Source organism: Tursiops truncatus, chromosome 10 (assembly GCF_011762595.2).
Source record: "Tursiops truncatus isolate mTurTru1 chromosome 10, mTurTru1.mat.Y, whole genome shotgun sequence".
NCBI classification, from domain to species: Eukaryota; Metazoa; Chordata; class Mammalia; order Artiodactyla; family Delphinidae; genus Tursiops; species Tursiops truncatus.
Genome location: NC_047043.1, coordinates 95699065 through 95718487, shown reverse-complemented (window position 1 = coordinate 95718487; position 19423 = coordinate 95699065). Strand labels below are relative to the sequence as shown.

Below are 19423 nucleotides of genomic sequence, written 5' to 3'. Positions count from 1 at the left end.
GCCACTCGCCTAGGTCATTCGTTCAGGGAGAACGTTCTGAAGATACTTGTGGCCACAGGTAACAGAACACCCCAGCTCAAGGTGGTTTAACAAGGAAGTGTGTTAGCTAGGGGTTTGGTGGTCCTGGGGCAGCGTGGCACCCAGGGTTAGCCAATCTCCAGCAACTCAACAAGGCCATCAAGGGTCCAGGTGTCGCCACACTCCCACGGTGTCAGCTTTTGCCTAAAGTAGGTTCCCTTCCAACTGTGCAGTGGCAGCCAGTAGCAGTTGATGGACGCCAAATGCTTCCTCATTTCTGTCCAGCACGAGAGAGGGCAGGAAGGCGCCAGCTGGCTTCCATGCCCACCCAAAAGAGCAAGAAGCCTTTTGCAGACACCCTTGTGTCTCACCAGCCCAAACTAGGTCCTACGTGCCCATTTTTGAACCAGTCACTGGCAAGGGATGACTCTAATGGGTTTAAACGACTCTCCGTGAAAATGGAATCAGCTTCCCCACTAAGCCTAAGGCAGTGGGGAGACAAGGTGGAACCCGACAAAGATCTGAAGAGGAAGGGGAAATGGATGCTGGATAGGCCACCAAGAGCGTGCCTTCCACAGCCCCGGTTAGGAAGCTAGGCCTGGGAGTCACAGATGAATAAATACACTCTCGTCCCTGCCTCCAGTTGTTCCCAAACTATGATGTCAGAGAGTCGGAGAATAATTTGCAATTTACTGTGGGAAGGTTGAGGTCCACGTGGAGGAGGGGAGGGGAAGCTTCCCTGAGGAACTGACCTATGAACTGAACCGTAGAGAAGGATGGCCAGGACGGCCAACATTCTTGTGTGCCCAGCACCTCTCCTATTGGAGAACTGTCCCCTCCCCACTCCATGTAGCTCTGTGGGGCTGTCAAACTCGTGGATACATGGCCCTAGCTTGGCCAATCTCAGTCCACCATCCCTCTAGCCACAGTGATTGATCCAAAGAGTGGGCATGTGACCCAAGCTGGGCCAATCAGAGGCCTTCCATAAGATTGCTCTATGGATGTGGAAAGAAAGGAGGATTTCTCTTCCTTTATATGAAAAACTATAAAATACAAGCTTGAACCACCCAGTAACCCATTTTCCTGCCACATGGAAGAGTCTGCCTGAGAATAAAGCCAATACAGAGGAGCAGAGCCAGGAGATGGAGAAGACAGAGCACTCATGATGTACCTGGAGCCCTGGATCCTCCATTAGAGTTCAGCTATATCCACCCACAAATGCTTCTTTTGGCTTAAGCTAGTTTACTTTGGAGGTGTTATCTGTCAACTGAAGAAGACCTAATAAAAGCGGATTTTGGCAAAAAGAAGGGTGGAGTAGGGTCCTTCAAGAAATGACAGCGTGAGGATCTGCCTCCTGCTACGTGGCGGTGGGGGAGGGGTGAGGGTCGGGGGGCACGGCTGCAGATTTTCAGTGACCCACTGACCCTAGCTTGTGTACAGTCTTCTCAGAAAAAACACCCACACTTAATTTCTGAAATTAAGTGCTCAGTAAATTCAGTCCTTTACAAGGCACTGTTCAACTCGTTAAGCTACTGAATCTTCTCAACTATCCCTCATGGTAGGAACTAATAACATCCCATTCACAGATAAGGAAGCTAAGTCAGGAGTTTACATGTGTTGCTTGCTCAAACAATTGATTAGTGGTCGAGCCAGGTTTCAAGCTCAGTTCATCTGACTTGCGCACAGAGCCTCTTTATTACACAGTGCATCAGGGCCCCACTTCCTTATAGTCTGTGAATGGTACTTCCAGGCTCAGGCAGTGCACAACCTGTGCAACCATACATGGCAGCCCTGCCTACAGACCCCCTGTTCTTAATTCACTACTCATTTCCATGTCCATTAGACCAGACCATAAGTATGGTAGGCGTTGTTAATAGAGTGTTCCAGGAACAGAGACAGATTTGTGGAGGAGGTAGGATGGCAGCTGAGGTCCCAAAATTAGGTAGAATTGTGAGAGAGGAAGGTAGATATAATAAATAGAAGGAAAAACCCTAGAAGAGTGACTGGGCCTGATTCATTAGGGGAAAAACTTAACTTTCTTATCAGTTGTGAGAATTCTAGTTATTCTAGTTATTCTCTATTGTACACCTACTATCTGCCTAGTACTGTGCTGGGCCCTTTACTCCCATGTCTTATTTGATGCTCACCACACATCTGCAAGGTGAGTAGTAACATCCCTACCCTGCAGAGGAGGACATCAAGGCTAAAAAAGGTTCACTGCCTTCTGAGGCTACACAGCCTTGGTGCAGGAACAGTTACTACCGTGATAGCACCATCCCTGGCAGAGTTGACAACCGCAGCAGGACAGGGAGTCCCTTCTTATGGCCATACCCATGTCCGCTGGAGCCAAAGAAGGCTTCCTTTATGGGGTTTGGAGAAAGCTGGGTTCCCTGTGATGAGGGGGAGATTAGTTCCAGCACCTCAAGGTTCCAATTTTATTTGTTTATTATTTTATTTTTTGGCCGACCCCACGGCTTGCAGGATCTTAGTTCCCTGACCAGGGATTGAAACTGGCCCCAGCAGTGGAAGTGTGGAGTCCTAACGACTGGACCTCCAGGGAATTCCCTAGGCTCCAATTTTAATTTGAAACAATATTGACACTTTATCACCAGTTTGGTGAAAAAGTCTTTTGTGTCTTGGCCCTGAAAATCATCCACCAGCATTGTTTACCAGAGTCCCAAATGCCTTACAACTGACTTTCAGAAACACCAGGGTGAGTGAGAACAGGATTGGGTAGAGATTAAGCCCTGGCATAGGGAACATGACGCAGCATGGGTCCCCAGGCCAGTTCTGGGGAACTGACTGTTAGATGCTGGGTCCCAGGTGACTTCTGGTAAGAAGGAAGCAATGGGAGACTTCCCTGGTGGCACAGTGGTTAAGAATCTGCCTGCCAATGCAGGGGACACGGGTTCAAGCCCTGGTCCAGGAAGATCCCACATGCCGTGGAGCAACTAAGCCCACGAGCCACAACTACTGAGCTCATATGCCACAACTACTGAAGCCCACGTGCCTAGAGCCCACACTCCTCAACAAGAGAAGTCACCGCAATGAGAACCTGGTGGCCTAGTGGTTAGGATTCTGGGCTTTCACTGCCGTGGCCTGGGTTCAATCCCTGGTGGGTGAACTGAGATCCTAAAGGCCACAGGGCACAGCCGAAAAAAAAAAAAAAAAAAAAGGAATGGCTGGAACTTCGTGGAAAAATGGTCAGAGGGTAAATTCCTTTCCTGATCTGTGACTGAGGACTCAAAGGAGAGAACTAAGCACAAATGGATCATAACTCACTTGTTCGTGTATTAACTCACTCATCATTTCTTCTCTTCACTCACCTCATTGATTTATTCACTCCATCTACCTGCCTCCTTTTCCTCATTCATACTTTTGTTTCCTTACTCAGTGACCCTGTTACCGTGGCTAAGAGCTATGTAGGTGACTAAGGCTTCAGAGAAGGGAAGGCAGCTGGGCAGAAAACCAACACACAAGGCAATAAAAGCAATAATAGAAGAATGTACAAAATGTGTAGGGACCTGGGACAGAGAATGGTTTAACAACAGCTTAGAGGGTCAGGAAAGCCTTCGGGGAGGATGTGGAAAGGAGGTTGCCGATCAGAAGATACTCCAGACAAAAGGAACAGCAAGGCACAAAGGTGCGAACAGCTTGCCTGCTTAGAGAGACGTGAGAACTTCAGTGTGACTGGAGCCCTGGGTGTGTGGAGGGGGAGGGAAAGATGAGAGATGAGGCGGAAAGTAGGTTGAGACCAGGCTGGAATAGCCTTTGGATGGCAGGTTAAGGAGCACTGGTTTTATTCTTGAGGTCAAGGGTTCTCAAAGTGTGGTTCCTGAACCAGCAACATCAGCATCACCTGAGAACTTAATAAAGATGCAAATTCTCAGGGCCCAGACCTACCCAGTCAGTAGGGCTACAGGCGGGGCCCAGCTGGCTCTGTTTTAGCACGCCCTCCGGCTGATTCCTAACGCATTGTACAGTTTGGGCATCACTTTCCTAGGTAGTATAGAGCCAGGGTTGGTTTGTGACCAGGGCAGTGCCATAATAACACTCTGAAGTGGAAAGTACTCTGATAGCAGCATGGAAGCTATACTGAATAGAGGGGGTGAGGCTGCAATTGGGGCAGACGAGAGTGCAATCATGTGCAAAGTAATACATCTCAGGGACTTCCCTGGTGGCACAGTGGTTAAGAATCCACCTGCCAATGCAGGGGACACAGGTCCGAGCCCTGGTCCAGGAAGATCCCACATGCCTCGGAGCAACTAAGCCCGTGTGCCACAACTACTGAAGCCCGCGCGCCTAGAGCCTGTGCTCCACAACAAGAGAAGCCACTGCAATGAGAAGCCCGCGCACCGCAACGAAGAGTAGCCCCCGCTAACTGCAACTAGAGAAAAGCCCACGTGCAGCAACCAAGGCCCAACACAGCTGATAAGTAAATAAATAAATAGTTTTTAAAAAGTGTCTTTAAAAAACAAAAGAAGAAAGAAATACATCTGAGATAGGGCTTCCCTGGTGGCGCAGTGGTTAAGAATCCGCCTGCCAATGCAGGGGACACGGGTTCAAGCCCTGGTCCGGGAAGATCCCACATGTCGTGGAGCAACTAAGCCCACCCAGCACAACTACTGAGCCTGCGCTCTAGAGCCCATGAGCCACAACTACTGAGCCTGCGTGCCACAACTGCTGAAGCCCATGTGCCTAGAGCGCATGCTCTGCAACAAGAGAAGCCACCGCAATAAGACCGCGCACTGCAATGATGAGTAGCCCCTACTCGCCGCAGCTAGAGAAAGACTGCACAGCTACAAAGACCCAACACAGCCATAAATAAGTAAGTTAGTAAATAAATAAATAAAAGAAAGAAATACATCTGAGATGGCGGATGTGGCAGAAACTGGTAGATGTCCTTCCAAATCTGTTCTCCCTTTCTTCTATAGTAACAGAACTCCTGATTTTTAGCTGGACATGTTTCTCTGAAAGACTAAATATCCCAGCCTCCTTTGCAGTTAGGTGTGATCACGTAACCGAGTTTTGGCTGACAGGATGTGAGTGGAAGAGATGTGTGTCACTATGAGGTCTTTTTTTTTTTTGCGGTACATGGGCATCTCACTGCTGTGGCCTCTCCCATTGTGGAGCACAGGCTCCGGACACGCAGGCTCAGCGGCCATGGCTCACGGGCCCAGCCGCTCCGCGGCATGTGGGATCTTCCCGGACCGGGGCACGAACCCATGTCCCCTGCATCAGCAGGTGGACTCCCAACCACTGCGCCACCAAGGAAGCCCCACTATGAGGTCTTGAGTGCCAGTGCGTGTGCCCTCCATGTCCCCCGCTTCCCCTGGCTGGGATGAGGCATGGTGGCCACCCATCTTGAAACATGTGGTCAAAGACACCATAGGAACAGCTGAGCAACAAGATAAGAAGCTAGGTTCCCTCGTAGTAATCGTACCAGCCTGAGACTGCTGTGGCCAGATGGTTATATACTTCTATTTTATTTAAGTCACAATTATTTTGGGTGTCTCTTAGAGAAACCAAACCTATATTCTAGTTGATACAGTGAGTAGCTGGCATGCCAAGCCCTCTTTTCAAACTATACCTGTTTCCTTCTCTTCCCTTCTTCTCCTCTTTCTTTTTCAAAAGAACTTGAGAAAACTTATAACTGAGGGTGTGTCTCATAAGTTTCATAAAACACAAATATAAAGTTAAGCCCATCTGATTTAATGGAGTTGTTGTCATTAAGCATTAGATTTAGCTTTGAGCTTCCTGGAAGCTAAGGCGAAAAATGGAAAGGAAATATGATGAATCAGTCTCAGAACATTTGATATCAGAGTAAAGGGCATCTCCCAGTTTTCAGGACAAAAATTCTAATAATTTGTCATGCTGGAGAAATTTCTCAACTAGAGTCATATGTTGATAAGATTCTCCATAAATTTGGCAGCAAAAGGAGACTGAGTTTCACATGGTGATTTCTTATCACAAGCTTTGATGAAAGCTCAGGGCCTGTTGTTAAAACAACTCTGGGAGGACGGTTATGCAAGGGACAAAGCTAGGGTGATGCTCAGCACTGTACATGAATTTGATCCTCTCAACAACCTACGTCAAAGCAGGTAATATTATTACACTTATTTTACAGATGAGGAAACTAGGATACAGAAAGGGGAATGGCCAGATCAGAGAGTTGGTGGTGAGCCAGTTTTGTAAGGCAGGTCTTAGACTCCAGAGGCCCTTTTTACACGTCCCTCTCTAGGGCCTACCAGCACCCTCACATACAAAATTGTAGGTATTGTGGGTTGAGAATCAGAGAAAAGCACAAGAATCATTGCCCCAGACGGAGGGCAGGAGGGAAGATGGCAGAGTAGAAGGACGTGCGCTCACTCCCTCTTGCGAGAGCACTCGAATCACAACTAACTGCTCAACAATCATCGACAGCAAGACACTGGAACTCACCAAAAAAGATACCCCACATCCAAAGACAAAGGAGAAGCCACAATGAGACAGTAAGAGGGGCGCAATCACAATACACTCAAATCCCATAACTGCTGAGTGGGTGACTCACAAACTGGAGAACACTTATACTACATAAGTCCACCCACTGGAGTGAAGGTTCTGAGCCCCACGTCAGGCTTCCCAACCTGGGGGTCTGGCAATGGGAGGAGGAATTCCTAGAGAACCAGACGCTGAAGGCTAGTGGGATTTGATTGCAGGACTTTGACAGGACTGGGGGAAACAGACACTCCACTCTTCGAGAGCACACACAAAGTAATATGCACATCGGGACCCAGGGGAAGAAGCAGTCACCCTACAGGAGACTGAACCAGACCTATCTGCTAGTGTTGGAGGGTCTTCTGCAGAGGCGGGGGGTGGCTGTGGCTCACCGTGGGGACAAGGACACTGGCAGCAGAAGTTCTGAGAAATGCCCCTTGGCTTGAGCCCTCCCAGAGTCCGCCATTAGCCCCACCAAAGAGCCAGGTAGGATCCAGTGTTGGGTTGCCTCAGGCCAAACAACTTACAAGGAGGGAACCCCATCCCACCTATCAGCAGACAAGTGGATTAAAGTTATACTGAGCTCTGCCCACCAGAGCAACAAACAGCTCTACGCACCACCAGTCCCTCCCATCAGGAAACGTGTACAAGCCTCTTAGATAGCCTCATCCACCAGAGGGCAGACAGCAGAAGCAAGAAGAACTACAATCCTGCAGCCTGTGGAACAAAAACCACCTTCACAGAAAGATAGACAAGATGAAAAGGCAGAGGGCTATGTACCAGATGAAGGAACAAGATAAAACCCCAGAAAAACAACTAAATGAAGTGGAGATAGGCAACCTTCCAGAAAAAGAATTCAGAATAATGATAGTGAAGATGATCCAGGACCTCAGAAAAAGAATGGAGGCAAAGATGGAGAAGATGCAAGAAATGTTTAACAAAGACCTAGAAGAATTAAAGAACAAATAGAGATGAACAGTAAAATAACTGAAATGAAAAATCCACTAGAAGGAATCAATAGCAGAATAACTGAGGCAGAAGAACGGATAAGTGACCTGGAAGACAGAATGGTGGAATTCACTGCTGCCGAACAGAATAAAGAAAAAAGAATGAAAAGAAATGAAGACAGCCTAAGAGACCTCTGGGACAATATTAAACACAACAACATTCGCATGATAGGGGTCCCAGAAGGAGAAGAGAAAGAAAGGACTCGAGAAAATATCAGAAGAGATTATAGTCAAAAACTTCCCTAACATGGGAAAGGAAATAGCCACCCAAGTCCAGGAAGCACAGAGAGTCCCAGGAACGATAAACCGAAGGAGAAACACGCTGAGACACAAAGTAATCATATTGACAAAAATCAAAGACAAAGAAGTCATTGAAAGCAACGAGGGGAAAATGACAAATAACATACAAGGGAACTCCCATAAGGTTAAAAGCTGATTTCTCAGCAGAAACTCTACAAGCCAGAAGGGAGTGGCATGATATATTTAAAGTGATGAAAGGGAAGAGCCTACAACCAAGATTACTCTACCCGGCAAGGATGCAATTCAGATTTGACGGAGAAATCAAAAGCTTTACAGAGAAGCAAAAGCTAAGATAATTCAGCACCACCAAACCAGCTCTACAACATATGCTAAAGGAACTTCTCTAAGTGGGAAACACAAGAGAAGAAAAGGACCTACAAAAACAAACCCAAAACAATTAAGAAAATGGTAATAGGAACATACATATCTATAATTACCTTAAACGAGAATGGATTAAATGCTCCAACCAGAAGACACAGACTGGCTGAATGGATACGAAAACAAGACCCGTATATATGCTGTCTACAGAAGACGCACTTCAGACCTAGGGACGCATACAGACTAAAAGTGAGGGGAAGGAAAAAGATGTTCCATGCAAATGGAAATCAAAAGAAAGCTGGAGTAGCAATACTCATATCAGATAAAATAGACTTTAAAATAAAGAATGTTACAAGAGACAAGGAAGGACACTACATAATGATCAAGGGATCAATCCAAAAGGAAGATATAACAATTATAAACATATATGCACCCAACATGGGAGCACCTCAATACATAAGGCAACTGCTAACAGCTCTAGAGGAGGAAATCGACAGTAACACAATAATAGTGGGGGACTTTAACACCTCACTTACACCAATGGACAGATCATCCAAACAGAAAATTAATAAGGAAACACAAGCTTTAAATGACACAATAGACCAGACAGATTTAATTGATATTTATAGGACATTCCATCCCAAAACAGTAGATTACACTTTCTTCTCAAGTACACATGGAACATTCTCCAGGATAGATCACATCTTGGGTCACAAATCAAGCCTCAGTAAATTTAAGAAAATTGAAATCATATCAACCATCTTTTCTGACCACACATTACGAGATTAGAAATCAATTACAGGGGAAAAAACACAACAAACACAAACACATGGAGGCTAAACAATACATTACTAAATAACCAAGAGATCACTGAAGAAATCAAAGAGGAAATCAAAAAATACCTAGAGACAAATGACAATGAAAACACGACGATCCAAAACCTATGGGACGCAGCAAAAGGAGTTCTAAGAGGGAAGTTTATAGCAATACAAGCCTACCTCAAGAAACAAGAAAAATCTCAAATAAACAATCTAACCTTACACCTAAAGGAACCAGAGAAAGAAGAAAAAACAAAACCCAAAGTTAGTAGAAGGAAAGAAATCATAAAGATCAGAGCAGAAACAAAGAAAACAATAGCAAAGATCAATAAAACTAAACGCTGGTTCTTTGAGAAGATAAAACTGATAAACCATTAGCCAGACTCTTCCAGAAAACGAGGGAGAGGACTCAAATCGATAAAATTAGAAATGAAAAAGGAGACGTTACAACAGACACCGCAGAAATACAAAGCATACTAAGAGACTACTACAAGCAACTCTATGCCAATAAAATGGACAGCCTGGAAGAAATGGACAAATTCTTAGAAAGGTATAACCTTCCAACACTGAACCAGGAAGAAACAGAAAATATGAACAGACCAATCACAAGTAAGGAAATTGAAACTGTGATTAAAAATGTTCCAAAAAAGTCCAGGACCAGATGGCGTCACAGGTGAATTCTATCAAACATTTAGAGAACAGCTAACACCCATCCTTCTCAAACTCGTCCAAAACATTGCAGAGGAAAGAACACTCCCAAACTCATTCTATGAGGCCACCATCACCCTGATACGAAAACTAGACAAAGATACTACAAAAAAAGAAAATTACAGACCAATACCACCGAAGAATATAGATGCAAAAATCCTCAACAAAATACTAGCAAACAGAATCCAATAATACATTAAAAGGATCATACGGGCTTCCCTGGTGGCGCAGTGGTTGAGAGTCCGCCTGCCGATGCAGGGGACGCAGGTTCGTGCCTCGGTCCGGGAAGATCCCACATGCTGCAGAACGGCTGGGCCCATGAGCCATGGCCGCTGAGCCTGCGCGTCCGGAGCCTGTGCTCCGCAATGGGAGAGGCCACAACAGTGAGAGGCCCGTGTACCGCAAAAAAAAAAAAAAAAAAAAAAAAGGATCATACACCATGATCAAGTGGGATTTATCCCAGGGATGCAAGGATTCTTCAATATATGCAAATCAATCAATGTGATACACCATATTAACAAATTGAAGGAGAAAAACCATATGATCATCTCAATAGATGCAGAAAAAGCTTTTGCCAAAATTCAACACCGATTTATGATAAAAACTCTCCAGAAAGTGGGCATAGAGGGAACTTACCTCAACATAATAAAGGCCATATACGACAAACCCACAGCAAACATCATTCTCAATGGTGAAAAACTGAAAGCATTTCCTCTAAGATCAGGAACAAGACAAGGATGTCCTCTCTCACCACTATTATTCAACATAGTGTTGGAAGTCCTAGCCACGGCAATCAGAGAAGAAAAAGAACTAAAAGGAATACAAATTGGAAAAGAAGAAGTAAAACTGTCACTGTTTGCAGATGACACGATACTATACATAGAGAATCCTAAAGATGCCGTCAGAAAACTACTAGAGCTAATCAATGAATTTGGTAAAGTTGCAGGATACAAAATTAATGCACAATGGACTTGAGGACATGGGGAGGGGGAAGGGTAAGCTGAGACGAAGTGAGAGAGTGGCATGGACTTATATATACCACCAAATGTAAAATAGATAGCGAGTGGGAAACAGCCACATAGCACAGGGAGATCAGCTCGGTGCTTGGTGACCACCTTGAGGGGTGGGATAGGGAGAGTGGGAGGGAGACGCAAGAGGGAGGAGATATGGGGATATATGTATATGTATAGCTGATTCCCTTTGTTATAAAGCAGAAACTAACACACCATTATAAAGCAATTATACTCCAATAAAGATGTTAAAAAAACCCCCAAAAAACCCCAAAATTAATGCACAGATATCTCTTGCATTCCTATACACTAATGATGAAAAATCTGAATGAGAAATTAAGGAAACACTCCCATTTACCTTTGCAATAAAAAGAATAAAATACCTAGGAATAAACCTACCTAGGGAGACAAAAGACCTGTATGCAGAAATCTACAAGACACAGATGAAAGAAATTAAAACAGATGGAGAGATATACCATGTTCTTGAATTGGAAGAATCAATATTGTGAAAATAACTAGACTACCCAAAGCAATCTACAGATTCAATGCAATCCCTATCAAATTACCAATGGCATTTTTTACAGAACTAGAACAAAAACTCTTAAAATTTGTATGGAGACAGAAAAGACCCCGAAGAGCCAAAGCAGTTTTGAGGGAAAAAAACGGAGCAGGAGGAATCAGACTCCCTGACTTCAGACTATACTACCCATGCACGTATGGTCAACTAATCTATGACAAAGGAGGCAAGGATATACAATGGAGAAAAGACACTCTCTTCAATAAGTGGTGCTGAGAAAACTGGACAGCTACATGTAAAAGAATGAAATTAGAACACTCCCTAACACCATACACAAAAATAAACCCAAAATGGATTAGAGACCTAAATGTTAAGACCGGAAACTCTCGCACCGCAATGAAGAGTAGCCCCCCGCTCACCACAACTAGAGAAAGCCCGCCCGCAGCAACAAAGACCCAACGCAGCCAAAAAAAAAAAAAAAAGACTGGACACTCTAAAACTCTTAGAGGAAAACATAGGAAAAACACGCTTTGACATAAATCACAGCAAGATCTTTTTTGATCCACGTCTTAGAGAAATGGAAATAAAAACAAAAATAAACAAATGGGACCTAATGAAACTTAAAAACTTTTTCAAAGCAAAGGAAACTACAAACAACATGGAAAGACAACCCTCAGAACAGGAGAAAATATTTGCAAACGAATCAACGGACAAAGGATTAGTCTCCAAAATATATAAACAGCTCATGCAGCTCAATATTAAAAAAACAAACAACCCAATCCAAAAAATGGGCAGAAGACCTAAATAGACATTTCTCTAAAGAAGACATACAGATGGCCAAGAAGCACAAGAAAAGCTGCTCAGCATCACTAATTATTAGAGAAATGCAAATCAAAGCTACAATGAGGTATTACCTCACACCAGTTAGAATGGGCATCATCAGAAAATCTACAAACAACCAATGCTGGAGAGGGTTTGGAGAAAAGGGAACCCTCTTGCACTGTTGGTGGGAATGTAAATTGATACAGCCACTATGGAGAACAGTATGGAGGTTGCTTAAAAAACTAAAAATAGACTTACTATATGACCCAGCAATCCCACTACTGGGCATATACCCAGAGAAAACCATAATTCGAAAAGACACATGCACCCCAATGTTCATTGCAGCACTATTTACAATAGCCAGGTCATGGAAGCAACCTAAATGCCCATCGACAGACAAACGGATAAAGAAAATGTGGTACATATATACAATGGAATATTACTCAGCCATTAAAAGGACTGAAATTGGTCATTTGTAGAGACGTGGATGGATCTAGAGACTATCATACAGAGTGAAGTAAGTCAGAAAGAGAAAAACAAATATTGTATATTAACGCATATATGTGGAGCCTAGAAAAATGGTACAGATGAACCGGTTTGCAGGGCAGAAACAGAGACACAGATGTAGAGGACAAACGTATGGACACCAAGTGGGGAAAGTAGCAGGGGTGGTGGTGGTGGGATGAATTGGGAGATTGGGATTGACATGTATACACTAATATATATAAAATGGATGACTAATAAGAACCTGCTGTTTAAAAAAAATAAATAAAATACACAAATTCCAAAAAAAAAGAATCATTGCCCCAGAATATGCCTGTGTTAGCCAAGAGAAATTAGTGAGATCTGGTAATATTAGAGGGACCTCTGAGCCTCTTAAGATAGGCTGCCGCTGATAGGGTGAGGAAGTAGGGGTAGGTACTCTGGAAGCAGAGGGGAAACCCCAAATTTTGAGCTTGATTTCGAGCTTGACTAGAACTTGTGGGGCTTCAAGAATGGAAGGAGAAATAATATTGAAAGTGCTGTCCTAGGGCAGCTAATGTCTAGAAAAGGAGAAAAAAACTCTTCTTTGTCTCACTTCTTACTGAGCACCCACTCAATAAGTACCAAGTATGTGCTAGGAACCCAAGTGACAACAAGGGAACTAGCCTACTGGGTGAAAGGCATTTTCTAAGTTGTCTCATTCTCAAAATAACCCTACAAAGAAGGTATGATTATTGGTGTGATTATGTCATTCTCTAGATGAGGAAACTGAGGCTCAGAGCTGTTAAATGATTTGCCCAAGTTCCCACAGCTGGTAAGGGGTGGGGGTGAAGTTTGAACCCAGATCTGTCTGACTCCAAATCTTTCAATGCACTATCACTGTTTCATTAGCAGGGAGAGAAAAGGTGTGATGAATTTGACATTTAAATCCATTCTATTTCTTTGTTGTTATTGTTGTTAAAATACAATTTAAATAACTGAACACCAAATTGGTACACACCCACCATCTTTTGGCATAATTTTTTTAAGTGACTTTTTGATTGTAAGTTAATATTACTCAACAAAAAAATGTTTGGACACTACAGACATGTAGAGAGAAGTGAAAGAAACAAAACTGAATCAGAGGGACTTCCCTGGTTGCGCAGTGGTTAAGAATCCTCCTGCCAATGCAGGGGAGATGGGTTCAAGCCCTGGTCCGGAAAGATCCCACATGCTGTGGCGCAACTAAGCCCATGCGCCACAACTAGTGACCCTGTGCTCTAGAACCTGTAAGCCACTACTACTAAAGTCCGCGCGCCTAGAGCCCGTGCTCTGCAACAAGAGAAGCCACCGCAATGAGAAGCCCACGCACCACAAGAAAGAGTAGCCCCTACTCACCGCAACTAGGCAACTATAGAAAGCCCACTTTTTCAATGAAGACCCAACGCAGCCAAAAATAAATAATTAATCAATGGAAAAAAAAAACGAATCAGATAATTCTTTAACCATTAACATTTGTGGTGTTTCTCTCCACTCTGCTATGAATAATTTGTAGTTTGCATTTTACATTGAAGTTATCAAACTGCATACCTGCTTAACATTATAAGCATTTTTTCCGTTTTTAAGTAGGTTGCATTACCATCAATTTACGAGCTGTGAAATATCACATCTGGTAGATGTACTTTATGTTTTTTAATCATTCCCTTCTTGGTGATTTCTTGTAAATTTTCCTGTTATAAAAATATTTCTTCAAACATCTTGGTGCATATATATTTGTCCTAATTTAGGATTATTTCCCTGAAATTCATTCCCAGAAGAGAAATTCCTGGGTCAAAAGGCCTGGACATTATTTCTTTTTTTAATAAATTTATTTATTTATTTATTTTTGGCTGCGTTGGGTCTTCATTGCTGCGTGCAGGCTTTCTCTAGTTGCGGCGAGCAGGGGCTACTCTTCGTTGTGGTGTGCAGGCTTCTCACTGCGGTGGCTTCTCTTGTTGTGGAGCAGGGGCTGTAGGTGCGCAGGCTTCAGTAGTTGTGGAGTGCAGGCTCAGCAGTTGTGGCTTGTGGTCTCTAGAGCACAGGCTCAGTAGCTGTGGCGCATGGGCTTAGTTGCTTCAAGGCATGTGGGATCTCCTGGACCAGGGCTCAAACCCGTGTCCCCTACATTGGCAGGCGGATTCTTAACCACTGCACCACCAGGGAAGTCCCAGGCCTGGACATAATTTAAGCCTTTGATGTATACTGCCAAATTGCTTTCCAAAAGAAAGATTTTTAGCAAGTCATTTTCCCACCAGAAATGTAGAAGTATCCATTGCTCACACTAACACCAGCTTTTGGGGTTACCAGTTTTTTTAAACTTTATATTTGAGAGGGTATAAATGGCTTCTTTTAGTTTGTACTTCCTTAACTACTTGTGAGGTAGAGAATGTTCCATGTTCATTGTGTTTCATCTGTCTCCTTTGACCATTTATTGAGTTCTTAGTCTGTTATCAATTTTATGTTCTTTACATAATGGAAATATTAACCCATTGTCTGTAAAACATTTCCCCAGTCTGAAGTTTGCCTTTTACTGTTAGTTATGATTTTGGAATAAGGTAGGGTTTTTTTTTTCTTTTTTTGCTTTGTTTCCAAAAACAGAAGTTAAGAATGTTTTTATATTTGTGATGCAACAGACAAGGGCTTAATTTCCAAAATATACGAACAGCTCATACAACTCAAAAGCAAAAAAACGAAAACCCAATGGAAAAATGAGCAGAAGACCTAAATAGACATTTCTCCAAAGAAGAAATACAAATGGCTAATAGGCACATGAAAAGATGCTCAACATCATTATTAGAGAAATACAAATCAAAACTACAATGAGGCACCACCTCACACTGGTCAGAATGGCCATCATTAAAACGCTACAAATAACAAATGCTGGAGAGGGTGTGGAGGAAAGGGAACCCTCCTACACTGTTGGTGGGAATGTAAGTTGGTGCAGCCACTGTGGAGAACAGAACGGAGGTTCTTCAGAAAATTAAAAATAGAGCTACCATATAATCTAGTAATCCCACTCCTGAGCATATATCCAGAAAAAACTCTAATCCAAAAAGCTACACGCACCCCTATGTTCACTGCAGCACTATTCACAATAGCCAAGGCATGGAAACAACCTAAATGTCCTTCTACAGATGACTGGATAAAGAAAATGGGGTACCTATATACAATGGAATACTACTCAGCCATAAAAAAGAATGAAATAATGCCATTTGCAGCAACATGGGTGCAACTAGAGATTATCATACTAAGTGAACCAAGTCAGAAAGAGAAAGACAAATAACCATATGGTATCACTTACGTGTGGAATCCAAAATATGACACAAGGAACACCCTGGTGGTCCAGTGGTTAGGACTTGGCACTTTCACTGCCATGGCTCAGGTTCGATCCTTGGTCAGGGAACTAATATCCCGCAAGCCGAGCAGCATGGCCAAAAAATAAATACATAAATAAGATAAAATATGACACGGAATGAACCTATCTACGAACCAGAAACAGACTCACAGACATAGAGGACAGATTTGTGGTTGCCAACAGGGAGGGGGTTGGGAGAGGGATGGGGTGGAGGCTGGGGTTAGCAGATGTAAGCTATTATATACGGAATGGATAAACTCAAGGTCCTACTGTATAGCACAGAGAATTATATTTAGTATTCTATGATAAACCGTAATGGAAAAGAATATAAAAAAAGAATGTGTATATATACATATACATATACATATATATATATATATATATATGTATAGGTGAATCACTTTGCTGTACAGCCGAAATTAACACAACATTGTAAATCAACTATACTTCAATTAAAAAAAAGAATGTTTTTATGTTTGTAAAGAAACCTGTCCATCTTTTCCTTGTGATTCCTTCCATTTTTCTCTAATCTTAAAAGATCATTCACTCATCTAATGGCTAATTTTCTGTTGGATTCAAGAATTGATGGAGGGACTTCCCTGGTGGTCCAGTGGCTAAGACTCTGAGCTCCCAATGCAGGGGGCCCAGGTTTGATCCCTGGTCAGGAAACTAGATCCCACATGCTGTAACTAAGAGTTCGCATGCCGCAACTAAAGATCCTGCACGCTGCAACTAAAGATCCCACATGCCTCAACTAAGCCCTGGTGCAGCCAAATAAATAAATAATAATAAAAGAATTGATGGAGATGTCTGAGTTGTTTTGTCATTTTTTAATAACAAAAGAGAGAAGAGGATTATTTCCTTTACTTTTTTTTTTTTCATATATTTGACTTTCCTTGACTTTTTGCTTCAGTACCTTGAAATATGCTCACTGGAAGTGGGGGCTGTAGGAGGAAGTGTGTATATGTATACACATCAAAAAAAGTCTGGAAGAATATGTACCAAGACATATTAACGCCGTTTTTTTTCTGACTGATGGAAGCACGGCTGGGATGGATTTGTTAGTTGTGCCTGCCCAGGACTGCTATTTCCTTTGGGCAGGATAGCCATCTTCATCCCCTGTGACTTTGGTGTGGCTGCCCATGACAGTATACTTACCCTGTATAGTACCTTATTCCTCTGGCAACAGTTCTGGGGGTAAAGGCATAGGCATGTCTCTCCAGCAGAGCCCATCGGAGTCCCTCCCTGAGACTGATACATGAAACTGGGTGTAGCTCCTCTTTTGCTGGGTTCAGTTGGAAAGTTGGGGCTGCCTCACACCATGCTTCCTGCCAGGTAGAGGAGATCACTCTGCAGAGGAAAGGAAGCCGAAGTGTAAAGAAAAATCGAGACAAGGAGAGATGAGAGAAAGCAAATCCTCCAAGTACTGTATCTCCAGTTCCAGTCTCACACCCTGATCCATGGTGTTCCTCTTTCAGTCTTGCCTCAGCTACTGTGAGCCATAGGTTCCTCTTCGGTGAAGCTGGCTTAGATTGGGATTCTATTACTTGACAAGTGAAAGAATCTAACCAATGGCAAGGAGATTTAGGGGAGGGAAATTGCCCCCTAGCCCCCTATGCCCAGGCAAACCAGGTCCCTTCTCTGAGCCTCAGTTTACACTAGAAGTAAATTTTAGCTGTCAAATTTTTAATTCCAATGGTATTTAAGGCATTTCACATACATCAGTCTCATAGAATTCTCAGGAGAATTCTGAGTCAGTCATCGATATTCCCATATTCCCAATGAAGAAACTGAGACTCAGAAAGGCAGAGTGTGACTCAGATAAGTTAGTCTCAGAAGCCTTTCTAGGGGGATTTCCCTGGTGGCACAGTGGTTAAGAATCCACCTGCCAATACAGGAGACATGGGTTCGAGCCCTGGGCCGGGAAGATCCCACATGCCATGGAGCAACTAAGCCCGTGCGCCACAACTACTGAGCCTGCGCTCTGGAGCCCACGAGCCACAACTACTGAAGCCCGTGCGCCTACTCTCGCCATAACTATATAAAGCCCGCGTGCAGCAACGAAGACCCAAAGCAGCCAAAAATAAATAAATAAAATAAAATAAATTTATAAAAAAAAAAAAAGCCTTGGGCTTCCGTGGTGGGGCAGTGGTTGAGAGTCCGCCTGCCGATGCAGGGGACACGGGTTCGTGACCCGGTCCGGGAGGATCCCACATGCAGCGGAGCGGCTGGGCCCGTGAGCCATGGCCACTGAGCCTGCGCGTCCGGAGCCTGTGCGCCGCAACGGGAGAGGCCACAACAGTGAGAGGCCCGCGTACCGCAAAAAAAAAAAAAAAAAAAAATCCTTTTTAGGAACCTCTGCCATCTTCCTTTCTCACTGTAAAATGGGCATAATAACTGACCACCCTCAGACACAGTCCTGAGGATAAGAGAGGGAAAAGCCAGTTTAAGTTCAGTTGGGGGTAAGCATTGTCCCTTCCCCATCTTCCTGGAAAATGCAGGAATTCAAGAGTTAGGGCTAGCACTGGGTGATGATGGAGGTGTAGTTGGGGTCCTCGGCAAAGAGCCTCCTCTGGCTGGCTTCAGTCCATCCAGCCCCAACCCTACTTCCTGGGAGTTGCTGCCCCGCCCCCCGCCCCCCCCCCCCCACACACCCCGGGCCACCTTCCCAAAGAAGGCCTCGCGCAAGAGGACGTCAGTCAGTTCCCTTGGCCCCCTGCCTACCTCCCCGGGGCACTTTTGGGCTTTCCCTCCCCAACCTGGCCCCGAGCCATCGGTCACTGGCGCCTGCCCAGTCACGCGGTCCTCTTTGGCCGACTTCCTCCAGGATCCTGATTTAACTCTCCCTCCTCCCCCGTCCCTCCCCGCCCCAGGCTCTCAGGGCACCCTCCTGTTCTGCCCGGCAGGTGTAGGGAAGTAGAGCATCAGCTCTGCCTCAGAGGGGGACCTCGGGCTTTAGTTTTCCCGCCTGTCAAATGCGGCCCCCACCTTACGGTTGCCTCAATTCTCTTCACTGCCTCCTACTCTTGCTTTGTCCTTTCCCTACGGCCCCAACCCTCCACCCCCATCAGTTTCCTAAGCTCTTCCCAGGGCCTAATTCCCCGGGGCGGAGGTGGGGGGGAGGGGAGGAGGGACAGAGTCCAACCTTAAGGGAGCTCACGGAACTGGTCTGAAAGGAACTCCAAGAGACAGGGTGAAAATGGCCAGCTTCCGCCATCAGACAGACCTGGGTTCGAATTCGACTCTGCTTCTGACCAACTGCTGATTCTGAACCCTTCATCTCTCTGTGCCTCAGTTGTTCCTTCTGTGAAACGGGGACCCTGTCGGGAGACGAAAGATGGAAAGACTCAAAGGGAGGCTCCAACCTGAACTAAGTACCCCCGCCCCCAGCGCCCCTTCCCTAGCCCGGGAGCGGATCCTCACCTCCCAGTCCCTAGTCCCTCCGCCGCAGGCTCCTCCTCCTCTGACATCAGAGCCGCGGGCGGGCGGAGGGAGCCAGCTCAGTCCAAATCGAGCCCTAGCCCGAGAGCGGGCGGGCGGGCCAAGCGCGCAACAGCGGCGGACGGCGGACG

At 44.7% G+C, this 19423-nt stretch overlaps 1 protein-coding gene across 9 annotated transcripts in view; it reads right to left on the bottom strand.

The window, feature by feature from the left end:
• Positions 1 to 54: 54 nt before the first annotated feature.
• Positions 55 to 19423, bottom strand: part of OGG1 (8-oxoguanine DNA glycosylase) — a 36306-nt gene continuing 16937 nt past the window's right edge. For 4 of the 9 annotated variants that reach the window (XR_004528620.2, XR_004528622.2, XR_004528627.2 and 1 more), the window contains 2 exons: positions 19078 to 19171; positions 55 to 17201 (listed from right to left, as the gene is read on the bottom strand). Coding sequence is in view for 3 of the 9 variants with exons in the window: in XM_033865384.2 (XP_033721275.1) it covers positions 17197 to 17201; positions 19078 to 19171 (99 nt within the window). In the remaining 6 variants the exon portion in view is untranslated. Of the gene's footprint in view, positions 17202 to 18251; positions 18271 to 18996; positions 19172 to 19423 lie in introns of those variants that run through there. The other 5 variants (XR_004528621.2, XR_012323911.1, XM_033865381.2 and 2 more) reach the window with 4 other exon arrangements.